Below are 27,719 nucleotides of genomic sequence, written 5' to 3' on the forward strand. Positions count from 1 at the left end.
TCTAGTCCAAGCTGGCTTCTTTCTCAGCCAGGATCTTCATCCTGTGGCACAAGACTGCCATTTTGCTGTTAGCTTGATTGTAATGCCTACATATAGGTTCTGTTGGTATCACTCCTGTTGGCCCAGGTCAAGTCATATGTCCATCCCTGAACCAATCACTGTGGCTAGTTAGAGGTGATGGTGACTCTCCTTGCCCAGGTCTGGGTCATGTGTTCACTCTCGGGCTCTTCTTGGTTGAATCCTCACACAAATGACGTGGCCTGATGTGGGACAGTGTAGGTTCTTGTACCAGAAGAAGGAACAGAGGTGGACAAGAAAAACCAATACATGCCTACATGCTTGACCTTTTTAAAATTGTTGATTTTCAGATGCATTTGATTACAAACATGGTGACTGACAGGACTCAAGCTATGCATTAATTCGGCTGTCTAGTCCTTTACTTTATGCTCTCTAGAATCTACCACAATTTGCAATATCATGCACCATATATTCTGCAGTTGCTTATGTCAGCCAAGCAAAAGGTTGTTCAATGTGTGGTGATTTGAGTCTTAAGTAGCAGCCTCAGTCATCTTTCTGGGCCTCCTGGGCATCCTGGGTGGTACACACAGCACCTTGGCTTTGTGCATGGGGCTGAGGTTACAAAAGGCAACTTCCACAAGCTTCTGTCATCCTCACCCAGCACCTGGAACAGAACAAGTGATCAGCAAATACTCACCAAATAAACATTAGTTCTCCAACAAATGTTTATTGCTGTTGGGAGGTGGTGGAGCCTTTAGAGGTGGGGCCTAGTGAAGGTCTTTATGCCATTGCAGGTGTGTCCTTGAAGGGATTGTAGGACCCTGAACTCTTTCTCTTTGCTACCTGGTACATAATGTAAGCAGTTTGGCTTCTCCTTGTGCTCCCACCATGGTGTGCTGCTTTGCCACAGGCCCAAGGCACTGAGACCAACTGATCATGGACTGGAAAACTCCTGAACTATGAGTCAAAATAAACCTTTTCTCATAATACATTGATTATCCTGTGTATTTATTATAATAATGGAAAGTTGACTAACAGAGTCTATTGCCTTGAACCTGGGCAGGCTTCTGTATTTATCAAGGGAAAAAAAATGACTGGGGGTATAAATGAGAGGCAGAGTGCTTGCCTAGCGTTTGGAAGGTCCTGGGTTCAATACCCAGCACTACAAAATTAGGAAAAAAAAAATTGTCAAGACAATCGCAAAAGCATGCCCTGGAAAAAAGAAGGTATTTATCCTATCACCTGATCCCCTTGCCAGGACACCTTTTTGACAGTGCCTTCATTCATCTATTGTTAAGCTCTTATGGGTGACTCCACTCCCCAAAATAGCTCTTGTTAGCTTCTGGGAACACTGCTTTTGCTTTTTGCCCATTGTTAAAGAAAAAATTTATTCTGACGCTTGCTAGAATGGTCAGGATTGTTGCAATAGATGTGGGGCGGGGGGACTCACATCCCTATTGCAATTATTGTAAAAATACAATATTTTGTATTGTAAATATTGTAAAAATACAATAGAATAACTGGATTTACAGCCAAGGAGCAGGGCAGTGAGGGGGGCTGTCAGTTGATAGAAAATGTCTAAGAGGAGATGTCATGGCTGGTGAGTAAATTCTTGCTAAACCTGCGAAATAACATTCTGCTGAAGGTAGGACAAGAACTTACGTCTCAAAGGTGGGAGATTAGGAATTACCATCAGTTATGGTGACCAGGTAGGAGTAGGATGGGAGTTCTTATTAATTAACTTAGTAGGATTCTTGCTAAGACCAGTCCGGGGAGAATGATGACAGGAAGGAGCTATGGCTGAGGCCCAGGTGAGAAGATGACTCGGGAGCCTAGCTAAAGTTTGCTTAAGGACAGAGTCTCTGTCACTCTTCAGGGAGACTGTGACTGATCCTTGGTGTCTCACTGACCCTTGTTGGTTCCTCTCTACTCTCTGTGCATGGTACTTTCATTAACTCATTTGAACAATGGTTTCTCCCTCTCCTGCCAGGCCCCTGACTGCTGGTCCTACCAGCAGTTACAAAGAAATGAGAAGATTGATGCAAAAGCACTTTGGAAGCTCCATGGATCAGGAAATCATCTTCAGGAATGAGGGGAACCTCAGGGTAATGCATGGGACACAGACTGGGTCTCAGTCTAGGTTCAAATCCAGCTTCTCCCTTTGCTAGCTATGCTAATCGAGGTTAGTGCTCACCTTCACTGATGCTCCAGTTCCCACCCTGCTATAGTCTTAGAGGACCAAATATGATAACACCTCCCCAAATTTCCAGACTCCTTAGCACATGACAGTTGGTAAATATATTATTATGTTCCCACTCCTTCCCTTCCATCCCTATCATGAAATTGTTTTCTCAGGCAGATTTTACAAAGCCACTGGTTATATCCGTGGAGTGTACAAGCATTTCACAGAATGCTTTAAACCCTTTCTCATCTCTCTGAGAGCTGGAGCTTCCTGCTTTACAATGAATGGCTTGCCACAGGCCAAACGTTTATTGAATTGTCCAGAACAAATGTTGTTTTCCTCTTTCATGAGACATCATAGGGCTCTGATGTAGAGCAAAGATTACATTTTGGTGTTATTTCCTTTTTATTTCTTTCAATTGAAAAATTGATAACTAGAGTTGTTACAGAAAACAGTCAAGCAACACCAAATTCTATATAGTAAGACTGGTAAGTCTATAGCTCATGCATTTTCTGATGCCCACTTAGGGGATTGGGGTACAAGGAGCCTAGAAAATAATATTTTTTTCAGTCTGTATCTTGAACCAATTCAGAAATAAAAGCAAGACAGATGGGGCTAAAGATCTCCACCCCCCCCCTTATTTTTTTTCCATTTTTGAAGTGCTCAGAATGGAATACGGGACCTTGTGCATACTTTACACCTAGCACAAAATATCACCCTTATTTAGTAATCAAGTTAATCTTGGAGGATGTAGTTTATATTTGTGGCCAAGCAGGGTTTCTAACACTAGATCCAAGAATTAGATAGACAAGCCATTCTCCACTGAGAGTACTAGACCAACAACTAGGGAAAAAGGACAGGGCAGAGCCTTGACTACCAATTAGTCTCAGCTTGGGTAATCCAGTTACAGGCTCTTTGTAGGAAGGTGAGCTGTCAAAGATATGAGAAGGGAGAGAGCAGAACTCTTGCCAGTTTTTCCTTATCCCAAATGCAGCAGTCATGTAGATCTGGCCTCACCTCCGTGTATGCGTGGGTGCATGCATACCTGTGTGCATGGGTACGTGTTAATGAAAAGGTAAAAAGAGGTCAGGAGGATTATATCAATGATTGCTCTCCAAAGGAAATAAAATATCCAGGACAGAACTCAGGGTTCCTCTTCCACAAACACTATCTCCAGTTTTCTCCTGCTGTGATGGTACTTTTCATAAACATCCTCACACTTTTATTTCACTGGGTGAATATTTGTGTAGAAAAACATCCGAGAGTTGGTGGTTGCATGTACACTTCAGGTTATTCTATTAAGCACATTGCTGAACAGCTCCCCCTTTATTTCTGCTGGTATCTACCAACCTCACCTTAACAATAATAGTGTCTTCTGGAAGGGCAGGTGGCTAAGGACTGGAGCACATTGTAGCTTTAACAGCTGCTTAGCACTTGGAGCAGAGGGCTTACCCATTTAAGCTTCTGAGCTAAAAAAGACCTAGTCATGTAGTAGATCCTCCTCCATCCTCAATGCCCTCCTCTGTCCAAAGGGTATATCACCTCGAGATATGGTGGAATCCAATGAGCTCATAAAGTGCAGGGGAGAAAGGTTAAGGAAGGAGGAAAGGCAAGAGTAAGGGTGTGGGCACCAGTGCAGAGAAAGAAAATTGGATATGACTGGGGGTGAAGCTCATTGGTAGAGCACTGGCCCAGCATTTGCAAGACACTGAGTTCAAACCCCAGTATGGGAGGGCAGGGTGTGAGGGTGTGAGAAAGAAAGAAAAGAAAATTGTGTGTCTATAAGAAGGAGCTATTCAAGGGACCTTGTACTGATGGAATCAAAAGAGTAAGCCAATCCCCCCAAAACCAAAGGCTGAATGTCTCTCTGATAAGTGGATGCTCATCCTTAATGGGGTGGGGGGGAGGCATGGGAAAAATGGGGAACCTGTGATTGGGCAAAGAGGGGGCATCGTAGGGGGCATGGGGGCAGGAAAGATCGTGGAATGAGATGGACATCATTACCCTAGGTACATGTACAACTGCACATATGGTACATCCTGCACAACCAGAGAAATGAAAAGTTGTGCTGCAATTGTGTACAATGGATCAAAATGCATTCTGCTGTCATATACCTAATTAGAATTAAAAAAAAAAAAAAGCCAACCTCCAGGACAGCCAAGCTGAGGCTCTCTCAGGTCCAGCAGGCTTACTGAGAGTATCTGACTAATACTCCAATAAACCCCAAGAGACTCAGGAAATGCAATGCCTCCAAGGCAGTTTATCATCCCAGAATGCCTAGGGGTACCAGAAGGTCCTCCTGGGTTTCACCTGATCATCAAAGATTTCTTCTTGTGATGGACCTCAAGGGGTGGTGGGGGTGTGTGTGAAACTTTCTGGAATGAGCAAGTATAACACCTACCTGAGATACTGTGTATTGAACTCCACCGCACTTTACCAGTGAGATACATCCCCAGCCCTTTTTACATTTTTTATTTTAAGACAGAGTCTGGCTAAATTGCTCAGGGTCTCAAAGCTGGCCTTGACCTTGTGATTCTCCTACCTCAGCCTCCCTAGTCACTGGCATTACAGGCTTGCACCACGGTCTCAGGCTGAGTATAACCTTAATAATGAAGAAAAACAAAGTGAAAATGGGAACAGGTAGCTGTTCTACGGGAATAAGTGCAATAGGCATGCACTGACCCCTACTTGGAAACAAGTCTGGGTATTACTCCATACCATGTTAGGAATAAGAACACTGAGGCTCAGAGAGGTGGCTTGAGTTGCCCACGAGCCCAGCAAGCTTGTGGCTTGAGTTTGTAGGAGAGATTGTTTATTCTGGACTTGAGGGGGAGGGCTGCAGCCATCAAGGCTGGGCCGAGCCTGCGGTCGGTCGGAGGCTCCAGGCCCCGAGCCCTCCCTCTGCCTCCTCCCCTGCCAGCCTTTGCGCCGGCCCCAGCCAGTGAGGGCTGGGTGGAAGCGAGCAGGCAGTGCGGTGTCCTTATCAGTGGGCTAGGCGGCTCAGCGCGGCCACCTTATCCGAGGAGCCGCAGTCCTAAGATCCGTCGCGGACCCGGTAGCCCAGCTATGTCTTCTCGGGGTGAGGGGTCTGCCCAAGGTCCGGAACCCTGCACGAGGTGTTGAGTTCCCCAGCTGGCAGAGCTCACAGGCCCGCGGCCGTCGGGGCGCCCGCCTGCAGGTCATCAATCACCACCATGCGCCCCAGCCTGGGGTCGCCGCCGCTGCTACTGCTGGTGCTGATGCTCGCCTGCGTCGTGCACACGGTGAGTACCGTGCTGCCCTCGGGCAGGGGTCCCCCACCACACACACACCAGCTTGGCAGCCTCCCGCTTCTCTGGTTCAGCCTTGATGGTAGTGCAGGAAAACCAGCAGATCTTCCGCTGAAGAGTGGGAACCCACCCTCACTCCAGCAATAATTTCTATGGGAGGCCCCCTTCCCCCAAAGAGTCAAACAGCCTGTGCGATAGGAGAAGGTGGCTCTAAGGTAAATTCCCTGGCCAGACACTTCAACCCTTCCTCCAGCAGAATCCCTCCTGGACGGAAATTCTGACGGCACCCCTGGCAATGCCTAGTGTGCTGGATGCTTTGCCTCCAGTATTTCAATGAAACCTCCTAATCGCCTTTCCAGATTATTATCACCCTCGTTTTACAGATAAGAAATCCGAGGCTCAGAGAGGAAAAAAAAAATATTGCCTCATGTCAGAGAATTGGAACCCACATTCTCCTGTCCCAAAGCCTTGACATTTTCACACAGGCCCAACTACAGATGGGACAGTCCCAAAAAGCTGTGGGACGGTTTGCAGCTCCCCATCCCCCGCTCCTCTGGGATTTGGCTTCCTAATGTCTGACTGTCTCCTGGCTCCTGGGAGCAGCTAGTTGGTCCCCACAAACCGGGTTCAGAGAGGAGGCTGGAACAAAAAGAGAAGGCGCCATGGTGTGTGGTTTGTTTTCCTTTTCCCATAGAAACTCATGGGAATCCTGGTCTTCTGCTACTGGGATTTGTGAGTGAGATGTTGCATCCAGATTCTCAGGATGGAAGGAATTGGGAAGGGGCCCCGGGTGGCAGATTCCACAACCCTCCCCTCCCACTAACATTCTAAATTGGCTCACAAGACCTGTGTTCCAAGAAATGTGCCTAGGAAAAGCAATTAGGGACCAAATTCTGAGTCTCAGTGACTGTCCTGGGCAAGTCCTTCCTAGCTTTGGACAACTTTGCCTTCCTGTAGTATGCTCCTTTTTGATTATAAGGAACCTCTCTACTCCAGACATTGATGGGCATGCTGACACTCGGGAGATGCTCATCTTTCTGACATCTGTGTAGCATTCCAGCAGCTGCAATTCAAAAGTGCAATTTGGGGCTCACTCTCAACTCCCAGGTAACCTTGGAGCCTCTTGTATTCAGTGGCAGTACTGGCATTGGAAGGCGCAAGAGCAACAGCACCCACTCTTTTAATGTGGACTCCCAATTTGGGGAAATGCTATCCGGGACAATGGGAACAATTCAAAACCAAATATAGCTTGGAGGTGTGTTATTTAGTTAGGAATGAGAGAGGCAGTAGCTTCTTTCTTGGGAATCTAGGTTGTCCTAACTGGTACCTGGGCTGCAGAACTGAGGTTCAGCTTAAATTTTAACCCCAAGGGGACCTCCCAGGTCATCTCAGCATCAAACAGAGGGGAAAAATGAACATCTTTGCTTCGTTCAAACCTTCAGTGTACTTTGGAAACATGGGTCCTTATTCTGTGGTTCAATTCCCTCATTTTATAGATGAGAAAACTGAGACTGACAGAGAAAAGGGAACTGCCCAAGGCAGCAAGTTAGTAACAGAGTCGGGACTAGAACCCAGATCTTTTGATTCCCAACCTGCTGGGACTCTGTCCATGACACTTACTTGTATTTGGATGTCATTTTCATAGACCCACGTACTGTGTCATATTATTCTTAAGAGAGAGTTTCCTGTGTATATATTGTGGTCCTCCAGTTCTTCTCTGGGTTTATTCAGACCTGACGTTGTATTTCATACTTCTTGGCACAACACTTTAATAAATTAGAGTGGGATCGACCTACTTCGGCTGGAGTATTTCCCAGCTGTTGAAATCTTGTTTTCCTTCTGTTTGACTCTGGGTGGTCAGACATTTGATTTTGAAATTCAAGGATATTAAAAACAACTTTTTATTCACTTGGGACTCCCCCTTGAGGAAGATCAGACGCATCTTCCTAAAGAGTAGGCGCTGAGACTAAATTGCTTATTCCTACCCCTTCCTCCAACACACACACATATCCCGCCTCTCCATTCAGGGAGATGTGGAAGGGTCTCCTGCAAGTGAAAATCAAAAAATGTTAATGGCCAAAGGGGGAAGTTTTCTGAGGCAGCTTTAAGAAGCAGTGAGAATCAATCTCTCTCTCTCTCTCTCTCTCTCTCTCTCTCTCTCTCTCTCTCTCTCTCTCTCCTATACCCACTATGGTAAATCTTGTGAGAACTTTCACCTAGAACATTACCGTAATTATTTACTAAAACATCTGGTCCTCTCTCATCTCCTCATGCACACAGCTGGAACTTGAGCACTGAGACTTCCTCTTGTTAGTCTTTTAACCCAGCAGCCTGTCCCACTGTAAGAAGGAGCTCAATGTGTATGTGTTGAATGAATGAATGAATGTTGATGGTGCCCACAGGAGAATGTCTTAAACTGTGGCCACTTCATAGAGCGACAAGGAGTGAAACAATCTTGAAAGTGATCATGGCTTGCCAAATTGTACATAAATGTGTCAAGCCATGGAAAGAGTCACTTAGGGTAAGACTTTCTAATCCATGGCACCAAGCAAACTGCCAACTAGATAACCTTAATGAGTTCAGTGGAGTGGGTGGGGCTGCTTTTGCCTTGAAGCAGGTTTCTTAACTTGGACTGTGTTACTCAGCTTTCCATCACTGGGACAAAACAGCTCACAGGAGGGAAGGTTTATTTTGGCTCATGGTTTTGGAGGTTTCAATCCATGGTTGCTTGGCTCTGTTGCTTTGTGCCTGTGTGGGCACAGTACACACTTGGCAAGAGCACATGGCATAGGATCACATTCACCTCATGGTGGACAAGAAGAAAAGGGAGAGGCAGGAAGGGGCCATGGTCCCAATAGTCTCTTGAAGGACAAGTCCCTAATAGCCTAACTTCTTCCAACTAAGGCCCCACCATCTCCCAGTAGTGCCACAGGCTGGAGACCAAGCCATCAACAGATAGGCCTTTGTGGGACATTTAAGATCTACACCATAACACATTCTATGGATATTTAGGGCCAGATAATTCTGTATTGTGGGGCTGTCCTGTGTATTGTACCACATCTAGTAGCATTCCTGGCATCTAGCCACTAGAAACCAGGAATATCTCTCCAAAGTTGTGACAACAGAAAATGTCTGCAGACATTGGCAACTATTCTCTGGGGGTAGGGAAGACAAAAGTGCCCCTGTATGAGGTCCATTTCCTTAAAGGCTGTCACATTCCAGGGGAAATAACATTATTCAGGCTCACAATAGAAGCTCATTGCATATTGCATTCAGGGAAATGGGATTGGTGACAGGGATATGAGTCAAAGGACAGAAACAGGTGTATGTGACAAAAACCTATTTCTAAGACAGACAAAAAGATTTCTGCAAGCAACGGGCTCCTTGATCTTTTCTGACCTCCCTTCCCATCATTCCCTCTCCTATCCTCATTCCTCCCTAGTCAATGGCTCAGAAAACATAAAAACTCCAAGTAGTGGTCTGACACATAGAAGCCTCTGGCACATGGTGGCCCCTGCCCCTGTCTGTGGTACATCTGGGTCTAGTGGCTGACCATACCTGTGGCAGGCTCACGAGAGTTACCTGGGGAGCATGTTATTGATGACTCTTCAGAGGAAGGTTGCTGGAGAATTTTTTTGTGTATACATGAAAATCACTTCCTAATTTTCTCAAGAAGTGCTTGTGAATTTCAAAATAAAAATGTTGATATACCACTAACATAAATGAATAGTGGTGATGATGAGAATGGTGGTGGTGATGGTGATGAAGGCTTCCTTATTGAGCTGCAATTTCACACCAGACTCTGCTAAGTCCCTTCAGGGACTATCTGATTTAATTCTCACATCAGTGGTCGTTATCCCTAATGTGACACTGAGACTTGGAGATAGGTGAAGGTACTTGCTCAAGGTTACCTGGCTGGACAGGGTGGCATGAGATCTCTGCCACACATCTGAGGACCTCAACCAGCTGCTCCTGTACAGTCTCACTCTGGGTTTCTAGTGCCCAAGGGGCCATCCTAAAATCCTCTCCCAAGCATCTAAGTGATGTGAATTTTCATTTCATCTCAACTCCTTATGAAACCTAAAACAATCACCAGATTATATACTTATTAAGGGGGACCAGAGATATGCTTAGGGGTTCACAAAATCAAATGACTAGGAAGAGGCACCAATTCCTCAAATATCCAGAGGAGTCCTCTCTCAGCTGTGGCATCACCTTTTGGGGTTCCCACAGAGCTCTCCTCCCTCCATCCTGCTCCATTGTCCTTACCCATCCTTACCCCCAATTTCTTGCCATGCCCAGGGAAGGCTCAGCCACTGTTCTGACACCCTCCTTGAAAGCCCAGATTTACTCTCTAGGATTAGAGCTCTGCCACCATTTGATTCCTCCAGTGGCCCCTGCTTCCCTGTCCACTAAAGGCCAAGACTCTCACTGCTGACCCCACTCAGGCCCTGGGACAACCCACAGCCCAAGGTAAAACCCACAACACTCAGATCCTATGTACCCTCTTACATTCTGCAGAAGGCTGCTGTGCTTGGTGCAGACTTGAGAAAATCAGACCACCCTGGGCCCACCCAGCCTCCACAGTCCATGTCTGATGGATGCTAAGGGGAAGGGCATCCCTGCTTAATCCTGTCCTGCAGCCCAGCCCATTGTGCTGCCAGGATTCAAAAGGTCTCCTGATTCTAGAGTCCTCCATGTCCTGCCTCACTTTCCTCACCCCTGGCTCTCAGAGGTGCTCCCTGATAGCCACCTGTCTTTTCAAATTCCGGGCCTCCCTACCTGCCCTTTCATTCCAGCAGAAGCATTTCTCGTTTCCTGAGAGGTGAGGCTCCCTGGACAAACTTCCTCTGACCAACATCTTGCCCTGATGGATTTGTCTAAATTACACTCTCGGTTCCCTTCCTTCCCGTTTATCTTAGTCAGCTGGGCTGTTAGAACAAAATGCCACAGGCTGAGCAACTTGAACAGCGGACACTGACTTTCTCACAGTCCTGGAAGCTGGAGTCTGAGAATGGGGTCCTCCAGGGTTTGGTTTCTGGTGAGGGGCCTCCTCCTGGCTTGCAGACTGTCCTCACTTGGCCTTTCCCAGGAGGGTTCTGGGCAGGGTGTGGAGAGCAGTTCCTGGCATCGCTTCTCTTCCCCACTGCCCATTACTGGCAACCACCATTCTACTCTCTGCTTCTACGTGCCCAACTTTTTTGGATTCCACATATTGTATTTTCCTTCCTGGGACTGGCTTGTTTTATTTAGCATGATGTCCTTTAGGTTTATTTGTGTATCGCTAGTGGCAGGATTTCCTTCTTTTTAAAAAACTGAATAATATTCCATGGTACTCATATCACATTTTCTTTATCTATTTGTATGCTGATGGCCACTTAGAGGTGATTCTATCTTGTCTATTGTGAAGAGAGCTGCAGTGAACGTGGCGGATACAGATATTGGTATGAGGTGCTGATTTTGTTTTCTTTGAGTATATACCCAGCAGTGGAGATACCAGGTCATATTATAATCCTACTTTAAAAAAATTTTAGGAACCTATATCTCATTTTGATAATGGCTGCACCAATTTACATTTCCACCAATGGTGTGGGAGGGTTCTCTTTTCTCCACATCCTTCCTATCACTTGTTATCTTTTGATCTTTTTGATAGTAAGTATCCTAACAGGAGTGAGGTGATATCTCATTATGGTTTTGATTTTTATTTCCCTGGTGATGAATGATGTTGAGGACTTTTTCATATACCCAAAGGCCAGTTTGAAGTCATTAGATACTTTTCAGTGCTTCAAGGGCAGATACCACATCCATTTACCTTTGTGTCCCCAGTGATGAACAGACCGATGGACATGTAGTAGGTATCAAATGAATGTTTACTGACACTCTGGGTTTCAAACTGGTTTTATGATACTGAGTACTCTTCCCTTATTTTTCATCGTGTAAAATAATAATATTGATATATTATTAGTATATTATTAATATATTATTAATAATATTATTAATATCAATATATTAATATAAATAATAATATAGTTTCTCCCTGCCAAACGATTTCTTTCTAGTCTCAAGTTGGCAGGCAAGTAATTATATACGAAGTGTGAAAAGCAAAAATGATATTGAGTCCTTTCACTTTCTTCAGAATTTAATAGGTTTTTATTATGTCTCCTCCCACATTTTATCTTTTCAGATTTAGGAGTCCAAAATTAAACTCTACAATAGCTGACAGAACTCTCTTGACATTTTTCCCTCTCACATTGAGGTCTGCTTTGTTATCCCCTCTCTCTGCAGAGTGGATTATTCAACTGATTTCTAGAGGACAGAATACGGCTGTCCTATAATGTCCAAGTTTACATGCTTCAGGAATGGAAGAATTGTTCACCATCCAGGTAGCAATACTAAGTTTCCAAAGGAAGAAGGCAGATTGTTCTCTATTGCATTGTTTATTTTTTTTTTCTCAATTGATCCAACATAGAGATGAAGGGTTCTTCCCAGTGAGGAGCTGTTGGCTCACAGGCTGAATGGGCATCTCAAAGTATGACTACCATCTGGAAAAATACTTAAAGAAAGGTGTTGTGGTTTGAACATGAGGTGTCCCCCAAAAGTTCCTGTGTTAATGCAGGAATATTCAGAGATGAAATGATTAGATTATGAGAACTATATCTAATAAGTGAATTAATCCGTTTAGTGGATTAATAATTGAATGAACTAACTGGGTGGTAACTCTGGGCAGGTGGGTATGGCTGAAAGAAGTAGGTTACTATGGTTGTGACCTTGGGGATTATATCTTGTCCCCTTGGCTCCTGCCCCGCCCCCCCTCCCTCTCTCTCTGCTTTCTGGTTGCCATGAGATAAATAGCTTTCCTCCACCATGACCTTCCTCCATGATGTTCTGCTTTCCTTGGGCCCAGAGCAATGGAGTTGGATGACCACCTACTGAATCTCTGAAACCATGAGCCAAAATAAACTTTTCCCCCTCTAAGTTGTTTTTGTCATGTATTTTGGTTGCAGTGACACAAAGCTGACTAATACAAAAGGAATGGTGAAGGTTAATTACAGCATATCAAGCAGCAAATGTGAACTTGGACTCTAGAAGGCTCAACCTGGACTAGGTGTTGAGTGAGACAAAGGGTGATATTATCCACAGAGTCACAACTGGCTATGGAAATACTCATAAACTTACATACCATTTCTTTTAAAAAATTACCATAGGTTATACCCTAGCAAATTCAAAACTCAATCTAAAATATAAGATTTTTTTAAGAAGTAGAATTCACTGAGGATGGCAACATATGGATATTAGTTCACAATTCTGCAACACCTTTGGGAGGATTTAGTTCAAAAAACCAAAGTGTTCCTTGAAGAAAGTCCCAGAGAAGATAGTTGACAATATTATACAGAATCTAGAAGTACAACTAGGAGATATAATGATGAGGTGAAGGTCTATGAATTTTGTGGATCAAGAAAAGGAAAACTTAAGGGCTGGGGTTGTGGCTCAGTGGTAACGCACTTGCCTAGCATGCCTGGGGCAGTGGGTTTGATTCTCAGCACCACAAACAAAGAAGTAAAATAAAGGTCCAACAACAACTAAAAAAAAAAAAAAGAAAAGGAAAACTTAAAATTCCAGGAAAGACAAAAGTAAAAACCAAAACATTTGTGGTTCAGATATCTAAAAAGTCAAACTTTGACATGACTCTTATCAATATAAGAATGTAAGGGTGGCTAAGACTTAAATTCTTTAAGAAAGAATACATTCTGTATGTCTTTGTTCTTCTAATAAAATAATAAAGAAAAACATCATTTAGGGATTTTTCTTTGACAATCTCTTATTAAATTTGTGGGGACTTTTCAAACACATACTTAGGGTATCGAGTTGACAATGTGGCAGACTGACCACAAAAAAGGCTTAAACCCACAAGTCAAAGAGAACAAAAGAAAACAGCAAAGCAGAGATCTCAAGAGATCTTTGCAAAATGGAAAGTGATTACAAAAGGAAGCAGTATGGGAGAAACAGCCCCCTAAGTGCTGGGCGGAAGAGAAGCTGTGGAGTGGGCCTAGAGCACCCTGGAAAGACCTCAGGGAGGGAGACACCACGGATCTTGGCAGTGACCCCCATCAGCCTGACTGAGTCACAGGGAAGGTCACCAGTCAACAACCTGTCCAAGGCCAGCAATTCCAAGAACTGTCAGTGCCTAAAACCTAAATATGACGTCAAGGAAGGGTTCCAAGGAGTGAGGTGATATCTCATTATGGTGGAAGCAAACAAATACAAGAAGGGAACACAGAGAAAACAGACCCTCCAGAGAGGAGAGATGATGGTTGCTGTGACTTGAATTTGTCCCTTCAAATCTCACGAGTTGGCAACTTACTCCCCAAATTCATATGTTGATGGTATCTGGAGAGGAGATGTTTGGGAGGCCATTACAGTTAGACGAAGTCATGAGGGTGGGGCCACCACCAGGGAATCAGTGGCTTTATAAGCCTGTAATCCCAGTGGTTGGGGAGGCTGAATCAGGAGGCTTGACCCAGCAACAGTGAGGCGTTAAGCAACTCAGTGAGACCCTGTCTCTAAATAAAATACAAAGTAGGGCTGGGGATGTGGCTCAGGGGTCAAGGGACCCTGAGTTCAATCCCCAGTATCCTCCCCGCTGCCAAAAAAAGAAGAGTAAGAGAGGACCCTGGCTTGCATGCTTTCTCTCTTGCATGTGGTGCCTTGCCTTTCTGTCATGTTATGCCCTTGCCTAATGCCAGTGCCATGCTGTTGGACTTCCCAGCCGCTAAAATTGTGAATCCAATAAATCTCTTTATAAACTTCCCAGTCTGTGTTACTCTGTTACAGCAACAGAAAACAGACTAAGACAGTATTTTTTTTTAAAGGATTCTAAAGCCATAAAACGAAAAGGATACTATGGGAAAGGAATAATGGGATGAGAGAGGTTTCTTGGAAATGAAATGCATAAAAATAAAACATTCACTTAAAAACTCCACAGATAATGTCAAGGAAATCTCCCAGAAAGATTACAAAGAGGAGATTATAAAATAGAGAGGTGAAAAGATTAAAGGAGTGAAACAGATAGTTCAATATTTATTTAATGAATTCCGGAGTAACAGAGAAGGTGAAGGGGTGAAATAACAAAATAAATAATGTAATTTTTTAAATTAAAAAAAATGAAGAATATGAGCTTTCACAGCATATCCAACCAACCAACAAAAAGAAAACAATTTCTCCATTACATTTTACAACAATGAGAAACAAAGAAAAATCTTAAATAATTCTAAAGGAAAAAACAAAAAAGTCATATACAAACAATTTGGAATTACATCTGACTCTTACTCAATGGCACAGGAAGAGTTGAATACTATACCAAATACAGTATTACCTCCCTTTAAAATTAGGGAGGAGAGGTTAGGGATTTTGCTCAGTGGTATAATGCTTACCTAGCATGGGCAAGACCCCAGGTTCAGTCCTCAATCCTGAAAAAAAAAAAATGTGGAGAAAATTATCTCAAACTAGAATTCTCTATGCAAATTATTAGTATGATAATCAATCAAACTTTCCACTTCAGCAAAGATAATTAAAAATTTTTCTTGCAGGACTGGGACTGTAACTCAGTGGTGGAATGCTTGCCTAGCAAGCATGAGGCCCTGAGTTCCATCCCCAGCTAAATAAATAAATGAACTTTCTTAAGAAGCTATTAGAAAATTCAGTGCTTCTGCAAAATAAGAGAGCAAACCAAGGTAAATGGCATGCAATCTAAGAAAACAGGACTCCAAGCAGGAGAAGAGGGAAGGGAACACCCCAAACCACAGCCAGGTAGTGGGCCACAGGTGGAGCAGGAAGGTGGAGCAGGAGGATGGAGGACACTGGGAGAGCAGTCTCCAGAGAAAAAAATAGATAGGATTGTTGACAGAGCTGTAAGACCACTTGGGAAAATTAGCTATAGGTATGTAGAAAGGTAATCAAATGAAAAATCACAGTAATTACTGACCTCAGGAAAAACAAAATGTACAAGAGACACATAATCATTTTATGTGACTTGACCCAGAAGCAAACAGTATTTCATAGTCAAGAAAAGCCATTATAAATACAGGACATTTGTTTTGCCAAAAATTAAATGAAGAGAATTATAGGTAATCTAAGAGGAGATTAATATATGTGGAATATTTTAAAACATCTAAATCTTTATCTTCCATATTTGGAAGTTTGGGTGTCTCAGTAAACCAAGAGAGCATAATGTTAAAATATGGAGATAAAAATGAAAAAATATCTAAAAGGAGCAGAAAATCATTGTCTCTGAAGAACAGGTAAAGATTAGGGTAAAGAAATGCTATTTTTTTTTCATTTAAACTCTGGTACTAGTACAATTAAAAGAAAAACAAAACAAAACACATGTACTTACCCAAATGCAATATTTGTGGGTTTTTTTTTCTCTTAACTGTTAAATTTTAAAGGGATCTTTTAAAAATTAATAGCTGTTGTTTGGAGGAAAATTTTTATTATATAAAGTTCAGAGATTCTTTCATTTCATTTATCTTTTTGTGCAGTTCAAGTACAATGATACTTAACACTTTTAATAAGTATATTAAAATGCATTTATAAATATGCATGGATCTACTAAATTCCAGTCTCTCCTCCCCTATCTCAAGGTTAATTTATGATAAGAGAGCTCATTTCACTTTCTGTCACCAGACATTGTCCAGGTAGCTCTTCCACTGAGCACCATCTTTTCCCAGCCACTCCCAACAACCCCGAGGGACATCTTCCTTCTCTCTTGTCATCACTTGGAAGCCATGGGCTCAGTCCTTTCAGCAGAATGCCGTTCATGTCACATAGACACTGGGGGGCACCAAACCTTTCTTTAGTTTGCATACCACCACACAAAATAATCTCGGTTTATTGCATTTGAGTTAAGGGTCATGGGTAAAAGAAAAGAACAGTGGGACCATCCACTTCACTGGCACTCAAATGGCCTTTATAAAACCACAACAGCAGCGGAAAAGTCACGCGTGTCTGTAAGTGTATGGGACATTGGAATCCTGGTACACGGCAGGTGGGAATGTAAAATGGGGCAGCTGCTGTGAAAGAGAGCTCAGTGATTTCTAAGAAAATTAAATATAGTCTTACCATATGATCCAGCTATTCCATTTCTGGGATTATGGATGGTCCTCAATTTAGGATGGTTGGGCGCCCTTTACATGGGTGTGAAAGTGATAAAGGGGTTTCACACCCTTGAAGGGATAAGCGTGCATCAGAAGCTGTACTTTGCTTTTTGAAATTTGGATCTTTTCCCAGACTAGTGAATGCGAGTAGGATCCTGTTTGGTGGGGCTGGGCAGTGGAGCGAGCTGCAGCTCACAGTGATCCCGGGGAAGCCACCAGCCCTCTGCGGTGTACTGTGGAGCTGAGCTAGATACTCGGCAGATTAGAAGCATTAAATGCACTTTGACTTACAATATTGTCAATTTATTGGGACTGTAAACCCCTCGTAAGTGGAGGAGCATCTGTATGCCTCCACTCTTCTTTCAAATCTTTGAGTTCTTTCATCATCATCATGTAGTTTTCAGGATACAAGCTCTATGTTTGTTAGATCCACATCTAAGCAGTTATTTCATTCTAAGTGTGCTCTCATTTAGATCTGGAATGTTTCCCCAAAGCCCATGTGTTAAAAATTTAGTCTTCAGCTTGCGCCATGGGGAGGTAGAAGAAACTTGAAGAAGTGGAGCCTCGTGGGAGGTCTTGCAGTCACTGGAGGCGTGCCCTGGAAGGGGACAGTGGGACCCCAGACCCTTCCTCTTCCCCTCTCTCTTTCATTTCCAGTCATGAGGTGGATGGGGTGCTCTATCCTGCACTTTGACCATGAGGTACCTCCACAGGCCCTCAGCAACAAGGCCAAGTGTTTAGGGACTGAAACCTCCAAAACTGAGTCAACAAACCTTCTCTCTTTAGAAGTTGATTTCTACCATCTTTTTGTTGCAGTGATGGCAAGCGGACGAACACAATGTGGATCCAAGTTATCCCGTAAATGTTGATTATGTTGTGTTGATGGACAGTATTTTCTATATCCTTGTTGATTTCCTAGTTGTCCTATCAATTGTTGAGAGAAGGATATGTAGGCTCCAACGTAAAACTACAGATTTGTCTATTTCTCCTTCTGATTCTATGAGTTTTTGCTTTGCATATTTCACAGTTTGGGTGTTTGGTGCATACACACTTAGGATTGCCATGTGTTTTGGATAGATTGTCTTTTTTTATCATTATTCAGAATCCCTCTCCATCTCTGGTCCTTGTATTTTCTCTTCACTCCACTTTATCTAATATTAGTACATTCACTCTTACTTTCTTTGATCAATGTTTGCATCACTTATCTTATTATATCCTTTTAATCTGCCTATATATCATTTTATTTAAAGTGATTTTCTTATAGCCAATATATAGTTTAATTATATTTTTAAAATCCAATATACCAATATCTCTCTTAATTGGTATATTTAGGCCACTTATACTTGGTGTTATTTTTTGATGGGTGAAGCCTTAAGTATGCCATTTTATTTTTTTATTTAAGTTTTTCATTTCTTTGTTTTTTTTTATCTTCCTGTGGGTGGTTAGAACAATTTTTAAAATTCTATTTTGATCCATCTATCGTGTGTTTGTATGTAGCTCTTCACATAGTTGTTTTATTGATTGCTCTAAGGATTACTTTGTATACACATGCATTCTCACAGTCTACTGGCATTACCCTTTTACTGGTTCAAGTGAAGTATAGACTATTTTCCTCTATTTACGTCCCTTCACCATCTCCTGTTTATAGCATACTAGTTTTAAATTTATTTTCTCTACCTGCATTTGGAACAATAACAATAGTGTTTTAATCTTTGCTTGGACCATTTCCTATTTATAAAACTGAAGAGAAGGAAAGCACTTGCCCACACTTTTGCTTACTGGTCTCTTTCTTCCTCGCTGATGAACCAAGTTTCTTTCTCTTAGCTTCTCCCTTCTGTGTAGAGAATTTCCTTCTGCCATTCTTTCAAAGTAGATCTGCTGGCAACAAATTCTTTCAGCTTTTCTTATCTAAGCGTGTCTTAATCTTCTCTCCATTACTGGGGTATTTTTTTTTTACTGAATATAGATGCAGGCTTAACAGTTCTTTTCTTCTAAAAGTTCCTGAAAAATATTGAGTCACTGTTTTCCGACTCTATGGTTCCCCATGGAAAATCAGTGTTCATTCTAATTGCTTTTCCCCTGCGGATGGTGTAGTTTTTCTTTAGCTGTTTTCCAGATTTGTTGGTTTTTGTTTGTTTGTTTTGTATTATTATTATTATTATAATCTTTACTTTTCAAAAATCACAGCATGCCTTAGTTTGAATTTCTTTAGATTTAATTTCTTTGGGGTTTATTCAGCTTGTTGAACATGTAAGTGTATGTGTTTTGCCATTCTTATATTCCTAAAAAAAAAAAAAAAAAAAAAATGAACATTACATATTCTTCATAGTCCCCCATCCCAGGTTCCTAGGGATCTGATTATTTTCATATTCAGTTTATTTTCCTCTGTTGTTTAGCTGGGTGACGTCCACTGTTCTATCTTCTAGTCACTGATTCTCTCCTCTCTTCTCTATGCCACCGCCATGACCACTGTTCTGCTCCTTCTACTGAATTTTTAAATTTGATTATTTTTTTAATTCTAAAATTCCTACTTGATTCTTTTCTAGTTTTCCTGGGTTTTGTTTTTATTTTGCTGATACTTTTTTCCTTCTTCCGTCTTCCTTCCTTCTTCCCTTCTCGGTTTGTATTCTTACATTCCTTTCAAGTGTGCTCCTAATAGCTCATTGAAGCATTTTGGTGATGGCTACTCTAAAAATCTTCATTGGGTCATTCTCAGAGCTCTGTCCTCTCACAGTTGGTGTTTGTAATCTTTTTCCATTTATTTGGAGATCTTCTTGGTTCTCAGTATGACAAATAATCTCTGGTTGGAAGCTGGACATTTTCGTATTATGAGACTGTAGTTCTTATTTAAAGTTTCTCTCTTATTTGCCTCTTTCTGTCCAGGTGAAGGTGGGCAAGCACTGCCTTCTTGCTGCCAGGTAGAAATAGAGCTCGGCTCCCTCACTGTGCCTCATCTGACACCTGAGGGCTGCTGTTGGTTATGGGGTGGGGTGGGTTTATCCGTTTTCCACATGGTCTTCAGGAGCACCGCACTAGAGGGGCCTGATCAACGCAGGGTGCTGGTGAAAACCCTGACTCTCCACTGGGCCTTCTCTGACACTATTGGGGAGGGATTGGGGGGAACCTCATTGCTTCTGGGTTGGGTGCCATCCGTCCACTGACATCATGGACTGGGGGCAACTTTGTTACGACGTAGCAGGATGGGAGTTCCAGCTCTCCCCTTGGCCTCTTGGACATCCCCCCACTCCCAGCCAGGGTTTGCTGACCCCATGATATCCACATCACCAGGGCTGGGGTGGACGTCCGGACTCCCCTCCTGGCCTTTCCAGGGCGGGTAGGGGATGCCTTCTTTGGTGTTTTGCAGGAGTGAGAAGTCATTATTCCAGAGCTTTTTGACCTTGTTTGGAGCCCCTTCCTTGGTTCTTGGCCGCAGAGAGAAGCCTTCTGTTGGGGTTTTTGTGGGCCTCTGGTGGTGCTTCATTGCCAAACTTCTGCAGCTCCCGGACTGTGATGCAGGAGGTGGAAAACAGCAGCTTGTCCTTCCTTAGGCCCTGAGTCCTCTGGCCCTCCATCTTCCTCTCTGCACCTTTCAGAGTCATCTTCTTTTAAAGATGGTGTCCAGGGTTTTATTTGTACTTACTTACTGGAAGTCATGGGGATAGTATATCTGACCCATTTTCCTGTAAGCAGAACCTGTCTGTTTCCTATCAGATATAAAACTGCTATAATTTGTCTACAGAATGCTTTACCCATATATGGGTTGGACTCCTGGAAATAGTTAGTTGACCAAAGAATATGAGCATTTCTTGACACTTAATACATGGAATTCCTTACATTCACTAAAAGCTTGTACCTGTCCTGGCCATCCAACCCTTTCTCACCTTTAAGAATGATTTCAGTCTCAGGGTGATTCTCAACAGTTCTCATGAGCTGAAAGACGGGGCCTGCCAATCTTGTGTAGGTTTTTCTACGCAAACCCTCCCATCACCTCCTCTGAAAAGCCAGAGAGCACTGAAAAAGACGGGCTTCAGCTAAGACTGGGTGAGACCCCAAGATGAAGAGCGCAAGGACCCAGAGTGTGGGGCTGGGTGCCACTTACTGCCACACAATTGCTATATTCTTAGGTAACCCACAGTCAGCCCTTCACAGCTATGGGTTCCATATCCACGGATTGAAAATACATTTTTTAAAGAAGAGTCTGTAGTAATCAGGTACATACTCTTTTTCTGGTCATCATTCTCTGAACTACAGCTTAACGACTACCCACCAAGCACTTGCATTGTATGAGGTATTCTAAGTAATCCAGAGAGGATTTAAAGTACGTGGGAGGATGTGTGTAGACTCTATGCAAATACCATGTCGTTTTATGTAAGGGACTTGAGCTTCCTTGGGGTTTGATTTCCTGAGGCAAGTGGGGACTGATCCTAGAACCAATCTCATGTGTGGCTACCAGGTGAAGCTGAGTTTGTTTCAGGGTAAGAGTCTAAATACAGCCAGTTAAGTCACTAGGGGGTGGAGATGTGGCTCAGTGGTAGAGCACTTGCCTAGCACACCTAGGGCCCTGGGTTTGACCCTTAACACTATGGAGGGAAATGTTATGTGCTGTATTGTGTCAGACAAAATGGAAATGCAGGGCTGAAGGAGCATGATATGGTGTCAGAGCTGATGGGCCCAGTGTCTCTGTGGCAGCTGGATGTGGCTGGCTCTGGGCCAGGAGAGGTGATGTGTGTGCTTCGTGGGGACCATCAACCCAGAACACTTGGTGTCAGGGAGTGGAGGAGGAGGAGTTGCTAACAGCTGCAGGGCCTTTCTGACTGCATTAGTGAAGGGGTAAGTAGATGTTCAGGACCCCAAATAGGAGTTAATTGGAACAGCATTTATGTTTGCCTTTGGATATAGCACTACCTTGGCTTTTCTTCTTGGCCCAGACTTTTGTTTATTTGGGCCATTTTCAAGTTTAGCTTTATCTCCAGGGACTTCTTCCCCTGCTCCTTCATGTTGAAACTTCCATCTGTGAAACACGAGAGTAGGGATGACGAGAGAGATTAAGATATTGTCGTTGACCACCTGGAAAGCTGTTTGCTGAAATCCAGAGCCCTGGGTGTACAACCCCTGTCAGAGCCCCTAACCACCGTGGGCTTGAGTTTTCCTTCTAGAGGCTTTCTTGCTCACACTAAGTCCTTGGGTGGTGGGATTGACTAGTAGTGATGATGAGCACCCTTGGTTTGGACTCATAGATTGGAGCCCTGCCCCAACTGTGTGACGTGCTTCGGCTGCTGCAGGAGGAACAGGACCAGTGCCTGCAGGAGCTCTCCAAGGACAGGCGAGAAGACGTCAGCCCAGAGCTTCCAGGACCAGGTACGACATCTGCTCAGCTCATGCCCTGACCCACCAGGTTGGGGGGTGCATCCTCTGGGCCAGGATGGGATGTGGGGGACTGGGTTGGCTTTGTTCACTTAGTCAACTGGGGCTGGGGGGCTGGCGAGCAGTCTACAGAAACCAGCATCCACTTTTCCTTTCTGGGGTATGTGGGGGCAGCCGGTGCTTTCCTAGCATCTTCCTCAAGGGAAGGGCTTGGTGGGAATCACTTTGTAAGGCTGTTTGCCTCCTGTCCACGTGGTCACCTTCACTGCCAGGTTGATGAGTGAGGAAAGGCAGTATGGGGTCAGAAACCCTTGGGGTACCATGCTTCCAAGCATTCACTGCTGTGTGACTATGTAAAAATTATTTAACACTCTCAGCCTCAGTTTCTTGATTTATAGAATGGAGGTGATAATATCTACTTCAATATTATAATGATAAATGAGATAGAATTTGCAAAATACAAATGTTTTGTAAATATTGGTAATTTAAATATTAATTATTATTAATCAACTCTTTAAATATTATGAGTTTTATATTTAGGTGTTAACTGTATTTCTATACCCTTCCTAAACTTCTCTTCTTTACTCTCTATCATTGAAGGATGTAGCATTAAGAAAAGAGTCTATTGCAGGTACTTAAAAAACCATCTGTATCCCAATGTTCATAGCAGCATTATTCTTAATAGCCAAGAGATGGAAACAACCCAAATGTCCATCAAGGGGTGAATGGATAAACAAAATATGATCCATCCATGTAATGGAATATTATTCAGCCTTAAAAAAGAATGAGAGGGGCTGGGTTGTAGCTTGGTGGTAGAGGAGTTGCTTAGCATGTGTGAGGCCCTGGGTTCCATCCCTAGAACTAAGGCGGGGTGGGGTGGGGGGAGAAATGAAGTACTAACACATGCTAGAACACAGATGATTCATAAAAACACGGTATTAACTGAAATAAGCCAAATACAAAAGGTCACACATCATATGATTTCATTTATTTGAAATGTCTATATTAGGTAAATCCATAGAGACAGAATTAGATTCATAGTTGATGGGCTGAGAGGAGGGGCCGTGGGGAAAAATTGCTTGATGGGTGCGGGGTTTCCTTTAGGGGTGGTCAAGATATTTTAGAACTACATAGAGGAGATGGCTACATGTTGTATTATGAGGTACTGAATGTCACTGGCACACTCTAAATACTTAATAGTTAAATTCATGTTATGTGATTTTACCTCAATCTAAAAAGAAAAAAAGAGACCAACCAACCCCAGCTTTTAAATTAGACCATGGGCTCCTAAGTTGCTTAATATGTCTCTGGGCCTCAACTTCCACATCTATTTTAAGAGATCGGTGTGAAATTAAGAACATTCATTTAGGCTGGGGCTGCAGCTCAGTGGTAGAGTGTTTGCCAAGCATGTGCGGGGTCCTGGGTTTGATCATTCAAAAACTATTTACTTAGCACTTAATGGTATGAGATGGGAATGGGGAGAACAAAGGATAAATGATGAGGAACTGGAACTCAGTCTCATCGCTTAGGAATGCATTTTGCAAAAGAAGTTGGATACTTTGACTTCACCAAATAGGGATTTCTTTGTTGCAAATTATAAAAACTTCAGAGGTAGTACAAAGTTCCAAGATATCATATCTTCCAGATTCCTCTGTTGTTTGGCTTAACGTGTGGCTCTCGTCCTCATGGTCATACAAGGGCTGCTGTACCTCCGGGGAGGAAAGCAAAGTTGCTGTGTTTCTGGAAGGAAAGAGCACCCGGGAGTTGGGGTGGGGATACACCAAGGAGCCTGGCTTTCCTGAAACTTTCGGGGGGGGGGTTCTGCTTGCACTTTGTTGCTGGCAGAACCGGACCGCACAGCCACCCCTGGCTGCAACAATGGCTGGAGACCCAGAGGTTTAGCTATGCATGTGGCCACCTTGAACAAAACCAGGTTCTGCTAGTGAGAAAGAAGAGAAGAATAGCAAAGGGCAGTGGTTGGGGGACTGTGGATCCGTTCATCACAAACCCTTGTAAAATGGCGATGAGATCAGGCCTGGGTGCCACTCCACCTGCATGGAGAGCCCAGGGTCCTGACCTGGTCTGGGACTCTACGAGGGCTTTCCAGAAGGAATGATGTTTGAGCTGAGATCGGAACATGCCTAATCATTACCAGGGACAGGGATGCAAGGGAGCAGCAGGGCGCTGGCACCCAGGAGGATTCTCATCCTGACTGCTAGAGCCATGGAAAGCCCTGCAGAGTCAGAGGCAAGTGGTGTGACGCTCAGGGTTATGAGAAGATCCCCACTTGCCGCAGCCTGGGGAAGGACGGGAGTAGGTTCAGAGAGACCCACTAGGAAGCTGTTGCCCTGGGTAAGATTTGCTGGTCACTGGACTATAATAGGGTGTCTCTGTTTGGGTTCCCAGCAGCAGGTGATCAGTAGGATGTGGGACCTGAGACCCAGCGGGGAAGGAACTGGGTGAACACTACACTGTCACTGGGGACACCTGGAGTATAATCCCACTGGGGCACATAAGGAGCCAGGTGGGACACACACTTCTCAGTGGCCAAGGTGCTGGAGTAACTAGCCACCGATTCCCCAGCACTCAGAGGCGACGAAGCAGCATTAATTCCCTGGCACTTCCAGTCTCCTGTGCTTGGGGGACTAGTGGACTCCAGCCACTGGAGAAAGCCCTCAGACCAGGAAGCGCAGGGGCCATCAGTGTGCCGGGGTTACCAGCACCCCAGTAAAGCAGATTCCTGCTTGGAGGTGTGAACCAGCTGGGAAAAAGTCTGAAAATAATCAATAAGGAACAGAAGACAATAGACAGAAAATAGTTTTCAAAGTGGAGTATCTGGTGGGTCTTCAAGCCCTGATAGGAACTGGAACTGAAATAGGGGAAAAGCCCAACTCCTTTATTTAGGGGGGACTACAACAAATGTTTTAGTGTGGCAGGCTTCATGGGGAATACAAGTTGTCTGGGGCTTGGCAGGTTATGCCCCTCTCGGGGTGGCTGTGTGTGATCCTGGGGCTGTGAGCTAGGTCAGGGCACCAGCAGGACCTGGGCTTTCTCCAATGGGGGAATTTCACCCAGGAGTTCCCAGAAAAGTAGCCTCCCTGCCCTATGATGGCTCCAACAAACCCATAATTCACACACGGCTTCCGACATCAGCGGACAGTGATATCTGCAGATGCAGAGAAGATTTAGACCAAGGACGTGTGGCGGGAGAGGGTCTGCTCTGCAGGGGTGGCCTTGGTGGAGAGGAGTGGGTACGTGCCAGAGTCCTTTGGTGGGGAACGTTGATGGGACGTGGCGATGACTTGGATCAGGGGGGAGGGAGGGGAGGAAGAGTGAGTCCAGGATGTCCTCCAGGTGTTTACCTTGAGCATCTGGAGGAAGATGAAGCAAGGTCAGGTATCTGGGGGAGCAGATTCAGTTTTCGAAGCTCAGTTGAGACTGAAGACAGAGATCCAGGCCTGGGTTGAACTTAGGCACCGAGGGCGAGTGCAGCTGAGGCTTCACAATGACGGATCATGGAAGGGAAGAGGAGGGGGCCTGGGGAGGAGCCTCAAGCACTCCAGCACTTAGTGCCAGGAGCAGCCAGAGGTGGGAAGAAACATGGGCGGCAGAAGCCAAGTGCTGTGGGTGTTGCAAACGTGCTTATATCGATTCACTCACCCACCACGTGAGGGACAGAGACAGAGAGGGAGACCCTCAGTTTGAGCCTTCCCTTGCCTGTCCTGGCTCCAAGCAGCCATATCCTGGTCTTGGACACTCCAGGAGGTACTCTTGAGAGTGTCCTGATACCCTGGGTCCTCCCACCATCCCAGATACTGTGTCTGGTGCGACAGAAAGCAAGGCCCAACAAGGCCAGCCTGGGGTGCGGCCCTGGCCCAAGGTGGACATGTGTTGTTTTCCTCTCCTCCAGCTTGATGCAGCACCTGCACAGATCAAGTACTGTGTGTGCGTTTGTTGACTGACTTACTGAGTGCACACACTTAAGTGAGAGCAGGGAGAAAGGAGAAACAAGAGAGGCAGCCCCAGGAGGAGAGTGGGAACCGAGGTAGTACCTTCAGGGTAGCCAAGGTCCCGTACAGAGGCTGTAACTGTCCCCTGTTTGCCTGACTGTCACGAATTGGCTGGCATGAGCAGTCCAACCCTGATCACCCTTGGAGGGGTGCTCTTCAGGACCTGACGTGGGACTCCTCTATCCTTCCATGAGGAACACTGAGCCTGCTCCACCTGCCCAGCTTCGGACCAGGTGACTCAATTGTCTGGCCTCCGGCTCACCTTCTGGGTGCCCTGACATCCTGCTCCTCGACTCCCACCATGCAAGGAGCAGACTCACTCTTGTGACAGCAAGAGAAGGCTGGTCAGGCCTGGTGAGATGAGTGCGGGTGCTGAGTGCCAGCTGGGAGCAGGTGGAGAGGGCAGGAATCTCAGCCCTGCTGCTTCCTCGCTGGTGATCTCGAGGAAAAGGCTTGGCTCCTTCACTCCTCAACCTACCCAGTTTTCAGTGGAGGTAATCATCTACTGCCTTCATGACACTCTTGTTGGAAATAAGTGAATTAATATACAAAAGCAGGCATCTTTTCATAGCAGGGAGTTCTTCTGATGGTGTGCGATCAGGCTGAACTAGGCTATGGTGGATTGGGGTCCACTTAGACCCTCTACCCACCTGCACACTCAGCCCTGCCTATGGATGGCACTCCCCTGTGAACTCCCAAGTTCATGGTGCAGGTACGGGAAGCTGTCAGCACACCCATGAGTAGGACTGGTCATCCTTCTGCCTCAGGCTCATCATGTGGTCCTGATTGTGCTTCCAGGTTTGAGAAAGCTCTGCGGAGACTTCCTCCAGAGTTCTGCCTCACAATTCCCTGAGGAGTGAGTGGGAGGGTGGCAGGCCGGGCTTCCTCTCCACAAATAGCTCCTGACACTGTTTTTCTTATTGAATTTCTGCCGTTGTCACGGAGGAGAAGGGGTCTGGTGCTTTGAAACATGGTTTAAAACCCCCAGAAGTAGAGGCTGTCCATGGATCCTGTGGCTGGAAAGGTCTTCAGGCCTCCCCTGCCAAGGAGTTGAGAAAGCAAGGCCCAGGGATCTACCTGGAAGGGTATGATGGACAGATATGGTGGCCAAGAGTAAAACTCCCTACAAGACTGGAATAAGAGAGGAGAACTGACAAAGGGTAGAGGTGCTGGGGGGATCCGCATCAGAATCAGGCCTGTGTCCCTTGAGTCCCCTGGAAGATTCTGGAGGAGCTGAGGGACAGGTACCCAGATGTAAATCCACCCACGCCCTCACCCAGGCCTGTGACCGCAGCAGGTCCCCCAGGAGCTCAGTTGGAGGTCCTGTGCCCCCCATGGCTCTGGCCTGGTGTCTGGGCTGGGCGGCGGGGCTCCACGATGGGGGCACAGAGTTAATGGATAAGCTGCTGGGGTTCTCCCTGGGGTGGAGGTTAATGTTTGAAAGCCAGACAAGCCACAGGAAATGTCACTCAGGGAGCTGTCACGGAGCCCAGTTGCTTATCACAAATAAAAAATTAACTCTTGAGCTATTCCGGGTGGGGTGGCCAAAGCCCTCCTGGCATTTTGTGGCAGGGTTTCAGGGTCACACTGATGCCTGCCCAGTTTGCCCTGCTGAGATATTTACCCCTTTGTTTGTGGAAACCAATACCCCCCCTCAGATGTGGCTGGTAGAAGGGATGTGGCTCTCCCCAGGGGAAGAATGTTCCAGAAGGAAGGTGGGGTG

General features: G+C 44.9%; 1 protein-coding gene across 1 annotated transcript in view; it reads left to right on the top strand.

The window, feature by feature from the left end:
• Nucleotides 1-5,116: 5,116 nt before the first annotated feature.
• Nucleotides 5,117-27,719, top strand: part of Sctr (secretin receptor) — a 64,725-nt gene continuing 42,122 nt past the window's right edge. Inside the window, exons 1-2 of the mRNA XM_046456847.2 lie at nucleotides 5,117-5,463; nucleotides 21,860-21,980. Coding sequence (XP_046312803.1) covers nucleotides 5,395-5,463; nucleotides 21,860-21,980 — 190 coding nt within the window. The 5' untranslated portion in view covers nucleotides 5,117-5,394. The remainder of the gene's footprint in view (nucleotides 5,464-21,859; nucleotides 21,981-27,719) is intronic.

Source organism: Marmota monax, unplaced genomic scaffold (assembly GCF_021218885.2).
Source record: "Marmota monax isolate L192 unplaced genomic scaffold, Marmota_monax_Labrador192_F-V1.1 WCK01_AAM20220418_F8-fsc00121, whole genome shotgun sequence".
In the NCBI taxonomy this organism is placed as follows: Eukaryota; Metazoa; Chordata; class Mammalia; order Rodentia; family Sciuridae; genus Marmota; species Marmota monax.